This window comes from Scheffersomyces spartinae, assembly GCF_019049425.1.
Source record: "Scheffersomyces spartinae strain ARV_011 chromosome Unknown scaffold_24, whole genome shotgun sequence".
NCBI lineage: Eukaryota > Fungi > Ascomycota > Pichiomycetes > Serinales > Debaryomycetaceae > Lizanozyma > Lizanozyma spartinae.
In genome coordinates this window covers 1-14,529 of record NW_025065071.1, presented here as the reverse complement: position 1 = coordinate 14,529, position 14,529 = coordinate 1, and the positions used below count along the sequence as shown (strand labels likewise).

Below are 14,529 nucleotides of genomic sequence, written 5' to 3'. Positions count from 1 at the left end.
GTTCAAATTCTTGCATTATGCTAATACGAGAAAACAATGTAATTAAAGCCCTCGACCTGCCTTGCCGAACGTTTTGTTATCACAAAAAGAGCCTCATAAACTGTGGTTTACGATGCTTTTTTGCTTATTGAGGCTACTTGTGTACATACTTGTGTCTATGATGTTAACAGGTACATGCATATGAGAACAACACACTAAGGATTAAAGTGTGTTGTTAAATGAAAGAATTTTAAAGGCATTATTGGACATGGATATGGAATGAATATATGCCAAGGACACAAGGTACAGCGCGCATGTAGTATTAAAGCTTTAGACGTAGTGTCCCGATTAGGGATTAGTCTGTGTTGTCGGTGTCTTAACGGGGAATGACACCGACATATTCAGAAACACCCAAAGGTACAAACTATGTTTTATAATTTTGGTAAATATACCCTGGTAAAGAATTGGAATGTTCTCTATATTCTCGAATAGGTTGAAAAAAAGATGAGGTTCAATTTTCACTTTGTACGGAGTATTAAAAGTTATAATCGTGAAAATATTGCCAATTAATTTAACTCATGAATGCGAAAAGCTTTAGCTTGCTTTATTGATGGTTCGATCTTATATGTATGGGCACACCGCAATATACAGATAGCTTGAACTATTTTATGTTTAAAGTACTATATGGAATTAGGGCGTTAGCGAAATTTGTAACATCAAGGCAGGGATCTTGAGCATCCACGAAACCGCCCTGTACTGCAGTAAACTTTGGTCTAAAGCCTAGCCCAGTTTAGCTTTCTCGTATGGTGTAACAAAGCACTTAACGAGTAACAGGAAATGTCAAAACATTAACATGAAAAGATTTCGGAAAGAAGCTTAATTCCACTCTAATAACTTGCAGAGTATAACGAAGTCAAAATATACCAAGAGACTCTAGCCGTGCTTATGTAAATACAAGCGAGCACTATTTAATGCACACGAAAGCCAAATTATCAAGGAATTAAAGTGACTAGTTGCCCAAAGTGTGTCGCTTTAGTTAATATACCAGTGAATAAAAGGAGACTACCTACACAATGGTATGAAATCTCTTTGGTTACTTGCTTGACAATAACCACAATGATCTCTTGTGTGAGAACAACAAAGCTTGCGATAGAGTCCACTATTCTTTGAGATCTAAGCCGTACCTGTAGGTTGTGCAACTTTCAAATGGTTGTCAAGAGGTAAGGCAATACCCCGCTTTAAAACTGGGTTAGTGAATCGACACAATATTTATGGACCTCATACAATTTCGTTTTGTCTCATGTTCTTTTAACTCAAAATTGGATATTCATATGTTATATTCAAAGATCACATTAGGGTATCACACCACTTATTTTTGAATTACAAGGAGCAACTCTTGATAATTATGGTTACAAGTTCCCCGGTATACTGTAAACTTTTTGCACCCATTGTGAAGTTAGTGAAACGCCGATCTAGTGATAAATATGTGCACCTTGTAGGCTTCAGTATAATATTACAATATCTACGCATATGTCAAAATGAACCCCGTAGCAGTTTTCTATATTGGTTCAAGAGAGAAGTAGTTACAATTGGCCTACTTAAAATACTCCCACTAGAGTTTTAAAAGATGTTCTTTAGGGCGCAACTACTAACACCTACGATCCGAAACTGTTGAGTTGTTACCTGGACTAAAGGGGTACCGGTCAACTAAAATATAGTGTGGTGCAAGGGACTTTTTACAACAACAATAAGGACAGATTCAACATTAGTGTTGTGTGAAGAATAAGCCCAGGAAATCGAGACTCAAATAAGACTAGTTTTGCAGCTTTAATCGTTTCACTCAAATGAAACCATAACATTATTTTATAGTTGTTACTACTCATTCAAGTCATGAACGGTTTTAATTCCATATGAATTAAAATTATTTTGAATGAATTAGTTTTATCTATAAATTCTATATACCGAGTACTAATTACTCTACCAGATCATGTCTAGAATTAATTTTGTTAGTGACGAATAATTTTAACAACTTGTCCAAATGGAAGTGAAATTCCACTTTCAAATCATTCGAATTCAATGAAATGTATCCGAATTTATCTTTGCTATATCGTAATGGACTCGAAATCGTTTAACCAATTGTAATGTAGTTTGCTGATCCCTATACACCTACATTATATGTGTCAAATGCATACGCAAGAATACGACACACGTCAAAAAATATGTCAAATGCGCGGCATAATTCTATCTAACCGTCTTTTGGCCACCATAGTAGTCATCTACTGGTTTGGGAAAAAAGAATCTAAATCATAACCATTATTTCTCGAAAGGGGCTGAACATTGATAATGACATTGAGAGAAAGAATCAAGTTTTTGCTTGAAGAGTTTGGGGTTTACACCTTAATGGCAGCAGGCAAAGATGTATACATCATTATCTTGCTACGGATGATACGGCTAATTAGTTTCGGAGCTACACTGTTGATCCTTGCGTTATACTTGAAGCAGATCAGGTTTCTGGAATCATATATTGGGTTGTTCATGACACTCACGTTTGTAGGAGATCTTACTGGAAGTTTTCTTTTGTCGATATTGGCAGACATTGCTGGTAGACGAAATGTTATGGTTCTTAGTTGTGGGTTAGCTACATTGACAGGGGTATGCTTTATCGTCACAGATAACAAAATAATCTTGACAATAGTTAGTGTTGTTGGTATACTTACTCCTAGTGGGGGTGAGGTAGGTCCATTTAGATCCATTGAACAAAGTGCTATTGCATCATTGATGGCCCCTCATGAAAGATCAGACATCTACACTTGGTATACTTTCTTGGGATTATTCTGTGGTGCTATAGGTAATCAACTTGCTGGTATTTTAGTACAAGTTTCTCAAGAAAGAGGAAACCTTGGTGTTACAGATAGTTATAAGGTTGTGTTCTGTGCATACACTCTATTGTCTCTTGTTTCTCTTGTGATGTCTTTGTTTTTAACAAACAAACTTGAGCCAAAAAAGAGTAACAAGACGAAACCATCAGATGAAGCACCATTGCTCAGAGAGACTGAAGAGGAAGAATCTGCAACACCAGTGAGCAAGACTGCTGGATGGTTCCCTGATTTAACAGCCCATGCACTTTCACTTGTGATTAAACTTTCAATATTGTTTGCAATCGATTCTTTTGCGTCTTCCTTAGCATCCCTTTCATGGATATCTTACTACATTAAGAAGAAGTTTGATATCTCATCTTCATTCTTGGGTTCTGTGTTCTTTACTACGGGGATTATAAGTGGGATAATGTCGTTGCTATCAACATCTTTGACCAAGAGGTTTGGTGCTGTTGCAACTATGGTGTTCACTCATTTGCCAGCGTCGGTTCTTTTGAGTCTTCTTCCTGTGCCTTCGTCTTTGAATGTCACCTTGGCCATAATGATCATTAGAGCATCAACGCAATCCATGGACGTGGCTCCTAAACATGTTTTCCTTGCTGCTATTGTGCCAGAGAGTGAGCGCACAGCAGTTTTTGGATGGGTCAATCTCGTGAAGACTATGGCACAAATTTTAGGACCTTCAATTGTCGGACTTTTAACCAGTAAGGGAATGCAATGGCTTGCTTTTGTAGTCGCGGGTACACTTAAGGTTCTGTATGATTTGGGAATGTTGGGTACATTTATGGCCTATAACAGGCATAATGAACATTAGGAGTAGCCATAGAATACAATTACAACGACTACCGCTTTAAGGTAGAAAAAGTACGTTAACGTAATGAGGCTATCCTACTTTTGAGCATGACACAAAAGCTGCCCCATCCACAGGAAATTGTTAATGAGACAACTGAGTAACTAAGTAACTTACGTACATTCAAACAGTAATACATTACTCCTTTGTCTGGAAGCGGATATGGAATGCAGTTTGACCATAACAATACCGTTTGAGACGGAGAAGCAAGCGGAAATAGCACAGAGTCTGTTATCTCCGGACCCTATTTTGAAAGTCAACGAATTACATGCTGAGTATAACGCCAAGGGAACGAAATTAGTTTGTTCATTCGTCGGAGTTAGTGATCGTGTTTTGAGAGCTGCAGTGACCAACACGTTGGACAATATAAAGACTATTATCGAATGCTTTGACGAGTTTGAAGGAAAGGAAGATGTCTTGTTTTAGTACGACGTGGGAAGCGGCGAAGACTAGAGCGATACGGCTAAAGTTATGCAGTTGAAGCCATACCACAGAAGTTATGCAGCTGCAGCTGAAGGTGTGATAGACAGAAGTTGATGCAACCCAAGAACAAGTACTACAACGCGACTTATCTAACATCACCAATCATGCAGCAGTGCCCAGGGTCAAGCACTGATTACTATTTACTACGATCTTATACCAATATTACGAACCATTGCGCTAAACTGGTACGCCCAACCGTAGCATACTCTTATATCGCTATCTTACTGTATAATGCATCTATTTCTCAATGCATAGTCGGTTGACTATAAAGCAGAAATATCACTGGCTGAAAATTTTCGCAGGCCCTACATACTTTTATAGTTGACTACTACTCCTTACTAAAAGATGTACGGGGTTCGAGATCGAGTGTGTGCTAGTGGACTGAGGATCTTCAGACGTCAACTCTTCAAGAAGCTCAATCCTAAAAGTATCATTGAGAAAGATGATCTGGTTCATCACGAATATTCCATTCGACCGGATACATTTGCATTCAAGGTGTCTGAAGACAGAACCAGAGGGTTTGGTAAAAGACGGAAAGACGGAGATAACAACAAAGACATAGACTCTGGAAAAGCACATCCATTTCAGAAGGTTGATAATACTAGTAGTATTAGCACTACTGATAGCATATCATCCACTAGTTTTAACCCTATTCAATTTATATACCAGAACTCAACCAATTATCCATTTGATGTCAAATCTCCTCAACAAGTGTATAACGAGTATCCTTTGACTACATCGGCAAAGCTATCCAGACTGAAATCTAGACCTAAGCGGGTTAAGATGAGTAGTGTTGATTTTATTGAAGATTCATTGTATAATCCCCACTATGGGTATTTCTCCAAAGAAGTCGAGATCTTCCACCCCGATAAACCCTTCAATTACAATAATATTGAGGATGTGGATGAGTTTATGGAATCTTGGGAACAAGCTTATACAAAATATGACATGTATCAGAATACGACTCGTCAAGATCAGAATCAGAATCAGATTCATGATTTAATGTTACCCACCGAGAACAAGTCGACCACCACCACGGCCTCAAAATACGCTTCAATGGCTAAATCGGTATACAAACAAGACATTGAAGCAGCCCAATCGCATACCAAGTCCAAAAGATCCTTACAATTATGGCACACCCCAACGGAATTGTTCCAACCCCATTATGGTGAAGCCTTAGCCAGATACATCATAGTCAACTACAAGTTAAATGGGAGTTACCCGTACCATGATCTTGTGATCTATGAGATGGGTGGTGGGAATGGTACTATGATGTGCGACATTTTGAAGTATATCAAACAGAATGAGCCCGAGATTTATTCCAGAACGACATACAAGATCATTGAGATCTCCAGTCAATTGGCCCATAAACAATTAAGCTCGGCCCTAAGAAACAGATTGACCAATCAAGGGTTAGATACGTCGAAATTGGAGATCATTAATCAATCTATTTTCACATGGAATCAGGTGGTGGATTCTCCATGTTTCTTCATAGCATTAGAAGTGTTTGATAACTTTGCCCACGATTTGATTCGCTATGATAATGAGACAGGGGTCCCTTATGAAGGGAGAGTACTTATTGATGATAAGGGCGATTTCTATGAATTCTTTAGTCCCCAATTATCGCAATACTCTCTGGCCTTCCTCAATTTAAGAGAAAATGGTTCGTTCCCCATCTTGAAGAAGTTGAATAATTTCAATTCAAAATGGAACCTGACGAAAACTTGTTTTCCCTTTTTCAATAAGGATCTTATTCACCCCTTGGAACATTCTACCACCAAATTAAAATGGGTAAATCGCATGTTACCTTTCAAAGATAACTTAACTCCGGGGGAATTCATCCCCACTAGATTGCTACAGTTCTTTCATATCTTACAGCATAAGTTTCCCCAGCATTCATTGATCTCCAGCGATTTCAATTACTTGCCGAAAGCCATTCCTGGCTACTACAATGGCCCTGTGGTTCAGACCGTCCTTCAAGACCGCATGGTGGACGTTTCCACTTATATGTGCTACCAGGGCTATTTCGATATCATGTTTGCAACTGATTTCAACTTGGCTCTGGATTTGTATAAGCAGGTTGTCGGAAAAGTTGCCAGAGTCGAATCTCATAAAGAGTTCTTGGAGCAATGGGCAGATATCGATGCCACAACCACAAGGAAAGGTGATAATCCAATGTTGGATTTCTATACCAATGTAAGCTTTATGGTCAGTTGAAGAAGTAGAAGAAGAATTTCATTATTGTAAGTAATAACGCCCACATTAGTAGTAATACCCTATGTAAAAAAACACACTAATATATATATATATATAAAGAGATACAGTTAACCATAATATACGGGATTTTCCGTATATAATCATATAAAAAAACAAGCATACTAAAACATCAGTATCAAGTTGCAAACCTTCATGATTCCGCCCCCAACACATTCCATTACTAAAGAACTCACTACTCTTAAATCGGAAGAAAACATTTGGAACCAATAATTCCAATTGGAGTTTGTAAAGAACCCAAGTAATTCCCGGAGAACAGGAATATCTAAAATGGGATTTGTATTTGTTGATGAGGGTGGTTTTTCAGTGGTTCCAATAGTAACTGGGGACTCAGTAATTGTTCCCTTAGGATCACTTAGAAGATACCCAAGAATTGTTGCAGCACTTGTGGCCAACCCTATCCCTAATCCCATTCCCACAGTAAATGAATAAATCATCCAAAGACTATTATCATCATCATTATTATCATCATCATTGATAATTGATTTTTCATTCGAGTATTCAGCTGACAATTTGCCTAACAAAGAACATACCAATTGAACTTTGGATGAAAGTTGTAAAGGATCACTATAATGAGAGCAAGTAATCATTTCTGATTTCATCTGATGTTCTAGATGCTTATAGTTCGGTTTGGACGACGGTGGTGAGCTCTTTGAAAGTTGAAGACCTTGAGAATACACCATAGAAGAACAAATACTAACACTTGTAGCTTCTGGAATATTTGAATTGCCACTTCCAAACAGTATGGAATCATCGTCAGCAGCATCATCTGTTGCATTGGCCGAAAGTTCTCTTGTAATGCAAGCTTCAAGACAAGCCAAAATACGGTCACTGTTCAAGGAAGTGGTTTTCCACATTTGATACGGTTTCCAGAACTGAATCAAATCCAACAAGTTAACAAAATAATTGGTAGTCATCATATTGATGATGGTCAATTTGGGAAGTATATTGTTATTGTGAATGGGTGAAAACACCTGTGAAAGAAAGTATACAAACCCAGGAGATCCATCATTAACCAAGATCACCATATTTGCCTTTCTAACAAGTGAATCATCATGTTTCCAACTCATCAAGTTAATATGATAAATATTTAGCTTTGAATTGGCCTTTTTTAAGACGCCTAAGCTTTTTAATAATTGAGCAGTTTCTTCAAGATATGCCAGTGAAACCAACACAACATTGAACCTTCCATTAGATACACCTTTCGATGCATTTACATTAGAAGATTCGTTGCTACTGTTATTGGTAGATAACAGCATCTTAGGCATAATGAATGTTGTAGTTGTTGAGGCTCCACAATCTCCATGATTAACTAGTTCAACATCAAGATCTTCACCATCATTACCATCTTCTTCATCTGTTTCAAAGACCATGACATGAGGAGTCAGAGGAGAATTGAGTGGTGGTGACTGCCCTGAGTCCCCCCCTTGTTCCGGAATACCACTCGTAGGGAGACGAATCGAAACCCCCGAAGCAGCAGTACCCCCTAATACGTTTTGAAGATTCAGCTCTACCATTACCATGGACGAGGCAAATAAAGGATTAACAGAATAATCATCACCATGGCGATACAGAGGCAGTCGTTGTACTTGTTGCAGCATTTGAAGACGAGAAACATCTTTATCTGAAGCAGTAGTGGATGAAAGGATAGAGGAAGAGACTTTTTTCAACTTGATTGATTCTTCAATTGCCTGCCACAGACCTTCATTTATAAGAGAATACTCGGGAGGTATAACTGGAGAATTACCTGGTGGCGGTGTAACATCTAAAGATATAGGGAATGAAACTGGAGACGAGGACGGTGAGACCGCTGGCGCGATATGTTTCCCAATCAGCGGCAGCAGCAACATGGTTGTATTTAATTCAACACCATCATCAACAACAGAATCTGGCTGTTGTTCAGTGGTGGTAACTAAGGGGTTTGGAACAGCCAAACGCGATATTTCAGGGTCATGGTCGTTGCCCCCTAGCACGGGATCGTGGGGGGCGGTATCCAATTCAGGGTTTGTAAGGGCGTGATAGATTGACAGATGACTATTAAGCAAGACGTTCCTACGCAATGAGCGTTTACGTGAATTGGGAATCGGACTCATATCGTTAACTGACTAAAGAAAGTAAATAAGCTCTAGGGATCACACAGTAAATCTGATATGCGAATAAGGAAATAGTGTACAAACAAAAGGGCACTAAGGGGACACAATACAATAGATAAAGGTGACTATCTGAATAAGGCGAATATGTAACACTATATTGTACGACGTTCCCCAAAAAAACGTAGACATATATATATATATATGTATGGTATTGTATTACATATATATGTATAAGTTTATAGTGAGTATGGATCACACTAAGAGCACGTACGGACTGCGATTTACTACATACGTACTGAAATATACTACGTTCTGAAATATGCAACGTACAGCAATTTTATGGTAGTTCCATAATAAGGAAGGAATCTTACCAGCCGTCACTACCAGTTCTATGCCTTACTGGGTCCCCTCACTTGTAGTCATAGAAAATGAATGAAACGGTCTTTTTGTATTGCTTGAACCTTTCTTTTTGTTGCCCCTCCATCTGATGCTTATCGCGGGGATAGTCTTGTGACTGTGTGCATAGATCTTTGGTAGCGAGTCCGATAAGAGATATACATATACGCAGAAGTCTATACATAAATAAATAGTAATACGTAAAGGTATACCGGTATATATATATATATAATTATTTGATACGGTTTTTGAGATCTCGTGTTAATAGTGAACCAAAATCTCCATTTCTGTCGAGGAATGGACTCCAAAGTTCTTGATCTGCTTCACTTAAGGGCATAATTAAGCCTTTGTTGGTTGAAACTTTAACATAACCAGCATGAAGGCCTATTTGGTTTGATTTGAAGATTGTACTATTTATCAGAGTTTTAATTTTCTCGCCATGATGTTTTGGACCAGCTGAATATAACTTAAATTGAGCAAAGTTATCATCATTTAGCAATGAGATACCAAATGTTTGTAGGACATGATCACGTAGTTGGTTCTTACGACCAGTGACTGTTTCTAAAATCATTGGTACTAAGGTTTTATCTTTATAAAGTTGTGGATATTTAGATGCAAGTGTTGATGAAGCTCTTTTCTTTAACTGAAGAAGTATCTTTATGTTTGTGGTAGCATCTACTTTCTTGATGAATCTTGTGGTAGGGGAAGATTCGTCGTAATCTCGATTTAAGATTTCTAAATCTTTGGTTATAGTGCCCCTGAAATTCTTATCGAGTTTGAAGGATTCATTTTCAAGACTTTTTATCCATTTTTCAATGTCTACAATGGTATCCGGTATTCCTATAATCCCAAGATATCGTTTGGTGATCATATTCTTTTGAGTCTCATCGAGGTAGCTCTGTTGAACCATCCGACCAAATTCGGCCTCTCTTCCCACAACAATACCCCCACTAACGTATTTATCTAGTCTATTGAGTATTTTAAGCTTATTGTGAAACCCAGGGAAGAGTTTAGTGAGTTGTGGCATGAGACAACCATGATTACGGTACCCATCGCAAACAATACCCAGTGGTTTATTCACGATGAGATACTGCGGTGTAGATTTGACTACTGAGATTTGGGGGAACTTGCTCATATTTACATACAGTAATGATTAAAGCAGTAGTAACAGCTGTGATACCAGTAGTAGTTGTAGTAATAGTAGCTGTAGCAATAATAATAGGAGCCGTATTAGTACTAATTTCAATGGACTGCATGTGTAGTCAGATCTTCTATTGGAAGGAAAAAAAATGCCAACCAACCAAGCAAAAGCCTTTTGCTTGCAAGGTTATAGCCGCATATACACAGTGTCGTCGAGTTAAGACGAACGCCTCATAACAGCAATAAGCAATCACTTATATAGTTACCGCATAAAGACGAGGAAGACTACGTTTGGTGATAATCGATATCGACATTGACGTTGTCGGACATTGAACATCGAGCACTTGCGATCGACTAAAGAGAACAGATATACGAAGACAACAAAAATCTACCACATTTTACTTTGAACATTATGTCTGATTTAACTTTCCAATATGCTAATGAATGTGATTTGGAAATACATTGCTCACCGTTTGGATTGAGCGGATTGTATGTCAAGATTAATGGGAGTAATATAATGGGGATTGGATCAACCATGGGACTTATTACAGGCAATACAAGCGGGCTCTTGTATTACAACGATAGTAATGATTTAATCGATAAAAAGTTCAAGTTGTATGTTGTGGTTGACGATGAAGGTTATCTTCGTATAGACTTTACAAGAATATTCACAGAGAATGAAGATGAAAAATCTCTACAGCAGCAGCAGCAGCAGCAGCATAATAACCAAGAAGTCGAACCAAACGGTCCAGACACACCTGGTTCTGCTAGTGGGAGTCACGATGCTAATGATGAATTGCCATCTTTAATATTGAGAGCTAAATGTCCCCATGGTAATCCCGATAATATTGGACCGTTCATTGGTATTTTCCTGTTTGAAACCAATGAATAATTATACCATGATTTGTGTCGACTAAAAGCTCCACGGTGTAAAAAGTGGGGCGGGGAATTCCATTAAATATAGTGGCTGGTTTTTGGTCGGTGCTACCGCGACATCAGGTACAATTTGATCCTCGGCCAAAGTAACGGTGACTGACTAATGGACCCAAAAGACTGCAGATGATGCAAAAGAGTAAGTACTTGGTTTGTAACCGTGCTAAATATTTACCAGTATAGAACACAGTACAGAATATACGTAAAGGATATGGAATAAGGTACAAGTACCCAGTGGAGTGTATAATGTGGAACAGCGTCCAATGTAGTAGTGTAATGCGGTATAGATATAATAGCAAGTACACTATGGAACATATCGTAGCAGATTTACAGTACGTAGTATACGTAGCATAGTGTATAGTATTCTGTGTTGCGCGGGGTCATGTGAATTGGTTGGAGTCAACCGTTGGAACAAACAAATGTCAATGATCTACCCCATACAAAGACTCACCCACATGCACTACCTTCCTCACTTAACCAGCGGTGATGGAATCATTGCCTTATGAGGAATACCCTTTGAGGTTATCTTGTGCAAATTTCACAGGGAAACTATAAATATCCTTCTAATCTCCCACTTACACCATTTTTCAATTGACTTAACTTGACTCACAATAGCTTATAATATCACATAGCCATAATCAAAATGAACAGATTGAACCAATTACTGGGCCAACTTTCCGCCAACAAGGCTGATGCCATCAGACAAAAGAACCCTGATGATGTCGTTATTGTCGGTGCTTACAGAACCGCTATTGGAAAGGGTGGTAGAGGTAGCTTTAAAGATACTGGATCTGACTATCTCTTAACCCAATTGTTTTCTGCCTTTTTAAAGAAGACTGGTGTTGATGCGAGTTTGATTGAAGATGTTGCTGTTGGTAACGTTTTGAACAGAGCTGCTGGTGCCACAGAACACAGAGCCGCTTCCTTGGCTTCTGGTATTCCTGATACAGCCGCCTTTGTCGCTCTCAACAGACAATGCTCTTCTGGTTTGATGGCCATCAGTGACATCGCCAACAAGATCAAGTGTGGTGAAATTGATTGCGGGTTGGCTGCTGGTGTTGAATCTATGTCTTTGAACTATGGTCCACAAGCCATTCCAAAGCTTGATCCTCACGTGGAAGAAAACGAAGGGGCCAAGAAGTGTTTGATTCCTATGGGTATCACCAACGAAAACGTTGCCGAAAAGTATAACATTTCAAGAGAAGTACAAGATGAATTTGCGGCTAACTCATATGCTAAGGCCAGTGAAGCTGTTGCTTCTGGTAAGTTCAAGGATGAAATTTTACCTATTGAAGTCACCATTGCTGAAGAAGAAGAAGACGACGATGGAGAGGATAAGGTTGTCTACAAGAAGGTTGTTGTTGACACCGATGAAGGTCCAAGACAAGGTGTTACTGCTGCTAAGTTGGCTAAGTTGAAGCCTGCCTTTAAGCCAACTGGTGTTACCCATGCTGGTAACGCATCTCAAGTTTCTGATGGTGCTGCTTGTGTTCTTTTGATGAGAAGATCATTGGCCGAATCTAAGGGATACCCAATTCAAGGTAAGTTTGTGTTGTGCTGTTCCGTCGGTGTCCCACCAGAAATCATGGGTGTTGGACCTGCTTATGCTATTCCAAAGGTTTTGCAAAAGTCAGGTTTGACTGTAGATGATGTTTCGGTCTTTGAAATCAATGAAGCCTTTGCTGGTCAATGCTTGTTCTCTCAAAAGCAATGTAACATTCCTGATGCTAAGTTGAACCCTAAAGGTGGTGCTATTGCCTTGGGTCACCCATTGGGATGTACCGGTGCCAGACAATATGCAACTATCTTGAGAGAATTGCAACCTGGTGAAATTGGTGTGACTTCTATGTGTATTGGTACTGGTATGGGTGCAGCATCTGTGTTGGTCAAGGAGTAAATACCTAAATATGTATTCATGATTTATATGTTTAACGAAAGTGTCTTACATAATAAAACGAAGTATTACAGTATGGTCAATTACAGTATGGTCAATTACAGTATGGTTTGTTGTATCACAGCCCCTTTGTCTATTGTTATTCTAGGTGTTGATCTCTATCCATGGAAATGTAAAGATTAACTCGGTATGAATTCCTATATGCGCTACCAAGTACAGTCGGCCCGAGGAAACAATTTACCCCAGAATTTCTCCACTCCTTCAGACGCATAACCATATTTAAGGTGTAACAAATCACTTAGTAATTAGAAAAATTTCATAGAAACTTCTTATCATCGTTACAACTTTGTAATTGCCACTACCACTACTAATCATTAATACTATGGAGAGATTAAACCAATTACTGGGCCAACTTTCAGCTTCTAAGGCTGATGCCATCAGACAAAAGAACCCTGATGATGTCGTTATTGTCGGTGCTTATAGAACTGCTATTGGTAAAGCCCGGAAGGGAAGTTTTAAAGAAACTGGATCTGATTATCTTTTAAGCCAATTATTCAAGGAATTATTGAAGAAGACTGGTGTTGATGCGAGTTTGATTGAAGATGTCACTGTAGGTAATGTTTTAAACCCTGCTGCTGGTGCTACCGAACATAGAGCCGCTTCCTTGGCTTCTGGTATTCCTGATACAGCTGCTTTCGTGGCCATTAACAGACAATGCTCTTCTGGTTTGATGGCTATTGGTGATATTGCCAACAAGATCAAGTGTGGTGAAATTGATTGTGGGTTGGCTGCTGGTGTCGAATCTATGTCGACCAATTGGGTTGCCGGACCATTAGGTAAGCTTTCTCCCGCTTTGGAGAAGGATGAAGAAGCTAAGAAGTGTTTGATTCCAATGGGTATTACTAGTGAAAACGTTGCGCAAAAGTATCAAATCTCAAGAGCTGAATGTGATGCTTTCTCTGCAAAGTCATATGCAAAGGCTGCTGAAGCTGTAGCATCTGGTAAATTTAAAGATGAAATTTTACCTATTGAAGTCTCTATCACCGAAACCAAAGGTGGTCCCTCCAAAAGAGTCGTGGTTGACACAGATGAGGGTCCAAGAAAGGGTGTTACTGCTGAATCCTTAGGAAAGTTGAAGCCTTCATTCAGAGCTGATGGTATAACCCATGCTGGCAATGCATCTCAAGTTTCTGATGGTGCAGCCGCTGTTCTCTTGATGAGAAGATCGTTAGCAGAATCAAAAGGTTATCCAATCCAAGGTAAGTTTGTCTTGTGCTCTTCAGTCGGTGTCCCACCAGAAATAATGGGTGTTGGACCTGCTTATGCTATTCCACGAGTCTTACAAAAATGTGGAATAACCATAGATGATGTTGCAGTCTTTGAAGTCAATGAGGCCTTTGCAACTCAATGTATTTACTCACAGAAACAATGTAACATTCCTGATGCTAAGTTGAACCCTAACGGTGGTGCTATTGCCTTGGGTCACCCATTGGGATGTACCGGTGCCAGACAATATGCAACTATCTTGAGAGAATTGCAACCTGGTGAAATTGGTGTGACTTCTATGTGTATTGGTACTGGTATGGGTGCAGCATCTGTGTTGGTCAAGGA

At 39.1% G+C, this 14,529-nt stretch overlaps 7 protein-coding genes across 7 annotated transcripts; 5 read left to right on the top strand and 2 right to left on the bottom strand.

Annotated features, from left to right (window-relative positions):
• Positions 1 to 2,322: 2,322 nt before the first annotated feature.
• On the top strand, positions 2,323 to 3,669 carry KQ657_002822 (uncharacterized protein; the record flags this gene model as incomplete). The annotated part of the gene is made up of 1 exon (XM_043193569.1): positions 2,323 to 3,669. One exon carries the CDS (start codon positions 2,323 to 2,325, stop codon positions 3,667 to 3,669), a length of 1,347 nt encoding a protein of 448 aa, XP_043047238.1.
• An 864-nt stretch (positions 3,670 to 4,533) lies between these two features.
• Positions 4,534 to 6,405, top strand: KQ657_002821 (uncharacterized protein; the record flags this gene model as incomplete). The annotated part of the gene is made up of 1 exon (XM_043193568.1): positions 4,534 to 6,405. One exon carries the CDS (start codon positions 4,534 to 4,536, stop codon positions 6,403 to 6,405), a length of 1,872 nt encoding a protein of 623 aa, XP_043047237.1.
• A 161-nt stretch (positions 6,406 to 6,566) lies between these two features.
• On the bottom strand, positions 6,567 to 8,555 carry KQ657_002820 (uncharacterized protein; the record flags this gene model as incomplete). Its single annotated transcript, XM_043193567.1, has 1 exon — positions 6,567 to 8,555. The coding sequence occupies one exon, from the start codon at positions 8,553 to 8,555 to the stop codon at positions 6,567 to 6,569; it is 1,989 nt and encodes a 662-aa protein (XP_043047236.1).
• Positions 8,556 to 9,183: 628 nt separating this feature from the next.
• Positions 9,184 to 9,978, bottom strand: PUS5 (pseudouridine synthase; the record flags this gene model as incomplete). Its single annotated transcript, XM_043193566.1, has 1 exon — positions 9,184 to 9,978. The coding sequence occupies one exon, from the start codon at positions 9,976 to 9,978 to the stop codon at positions 9,184 to 9,186; it is 795 nt and encodes a 264-aa protein (XP_043047235.1).
• A 525-nt stretch (positions 9,979 to 10,503) lies between these two features.
• KQ657_002818 (uncharacterized protein) lies at positions 10,504 to 10,983 on the top strand (the record flags this gene model as incomplete). Its single annotated transcript, XM_043193565.1, has 1 exon — positions 10,504 to 10,983. The coding sequence occupies one exon, from the start codon at positions 10,504 to 10,506 to the stop codon at positions 10,981 to 10,983; it is 480 nt and encodes a 159-aa protein (XP_043047234.1).
• Positions 10,984 to 11,667: 684 nt separating this feature from the next.
• On the top strand, positions 11,668 to 12,921 carry POT1_2 (thiolase family protein; the record flags this gene model as incomplete). Its single annotated transcript, XM_043193564.1, has 1 exon — positions 11,668 to 12,921. The coding sequence occupies one exon, from the start codon at positions 11,668 to 11,670 to the stop codon at positions 12,919 to 12,921; it is 1,254 nt and encodes a 417-aa protein (XP_043047233.1).
• Positions 12,922 to 13,300: 379 nt separating this feature from the next.
• Positions 13,301 to 14,399, top strand: POT1_1 (3-ketoacyl-CoA thiolase with broad chain length specificity; the record flags this gene model as incomplete). Its single annotated transcript, XM_043193563.1, has 1 exon — positions 13,301 to 14,399. A coding segment is annotated over one exon (1,099 nt), but the record flags the coding sequence as incomplete, so codon positions are not given.
• Between the last annotated feature and the right edge of the window lie 130 nt (positions 14,400 to 14,529).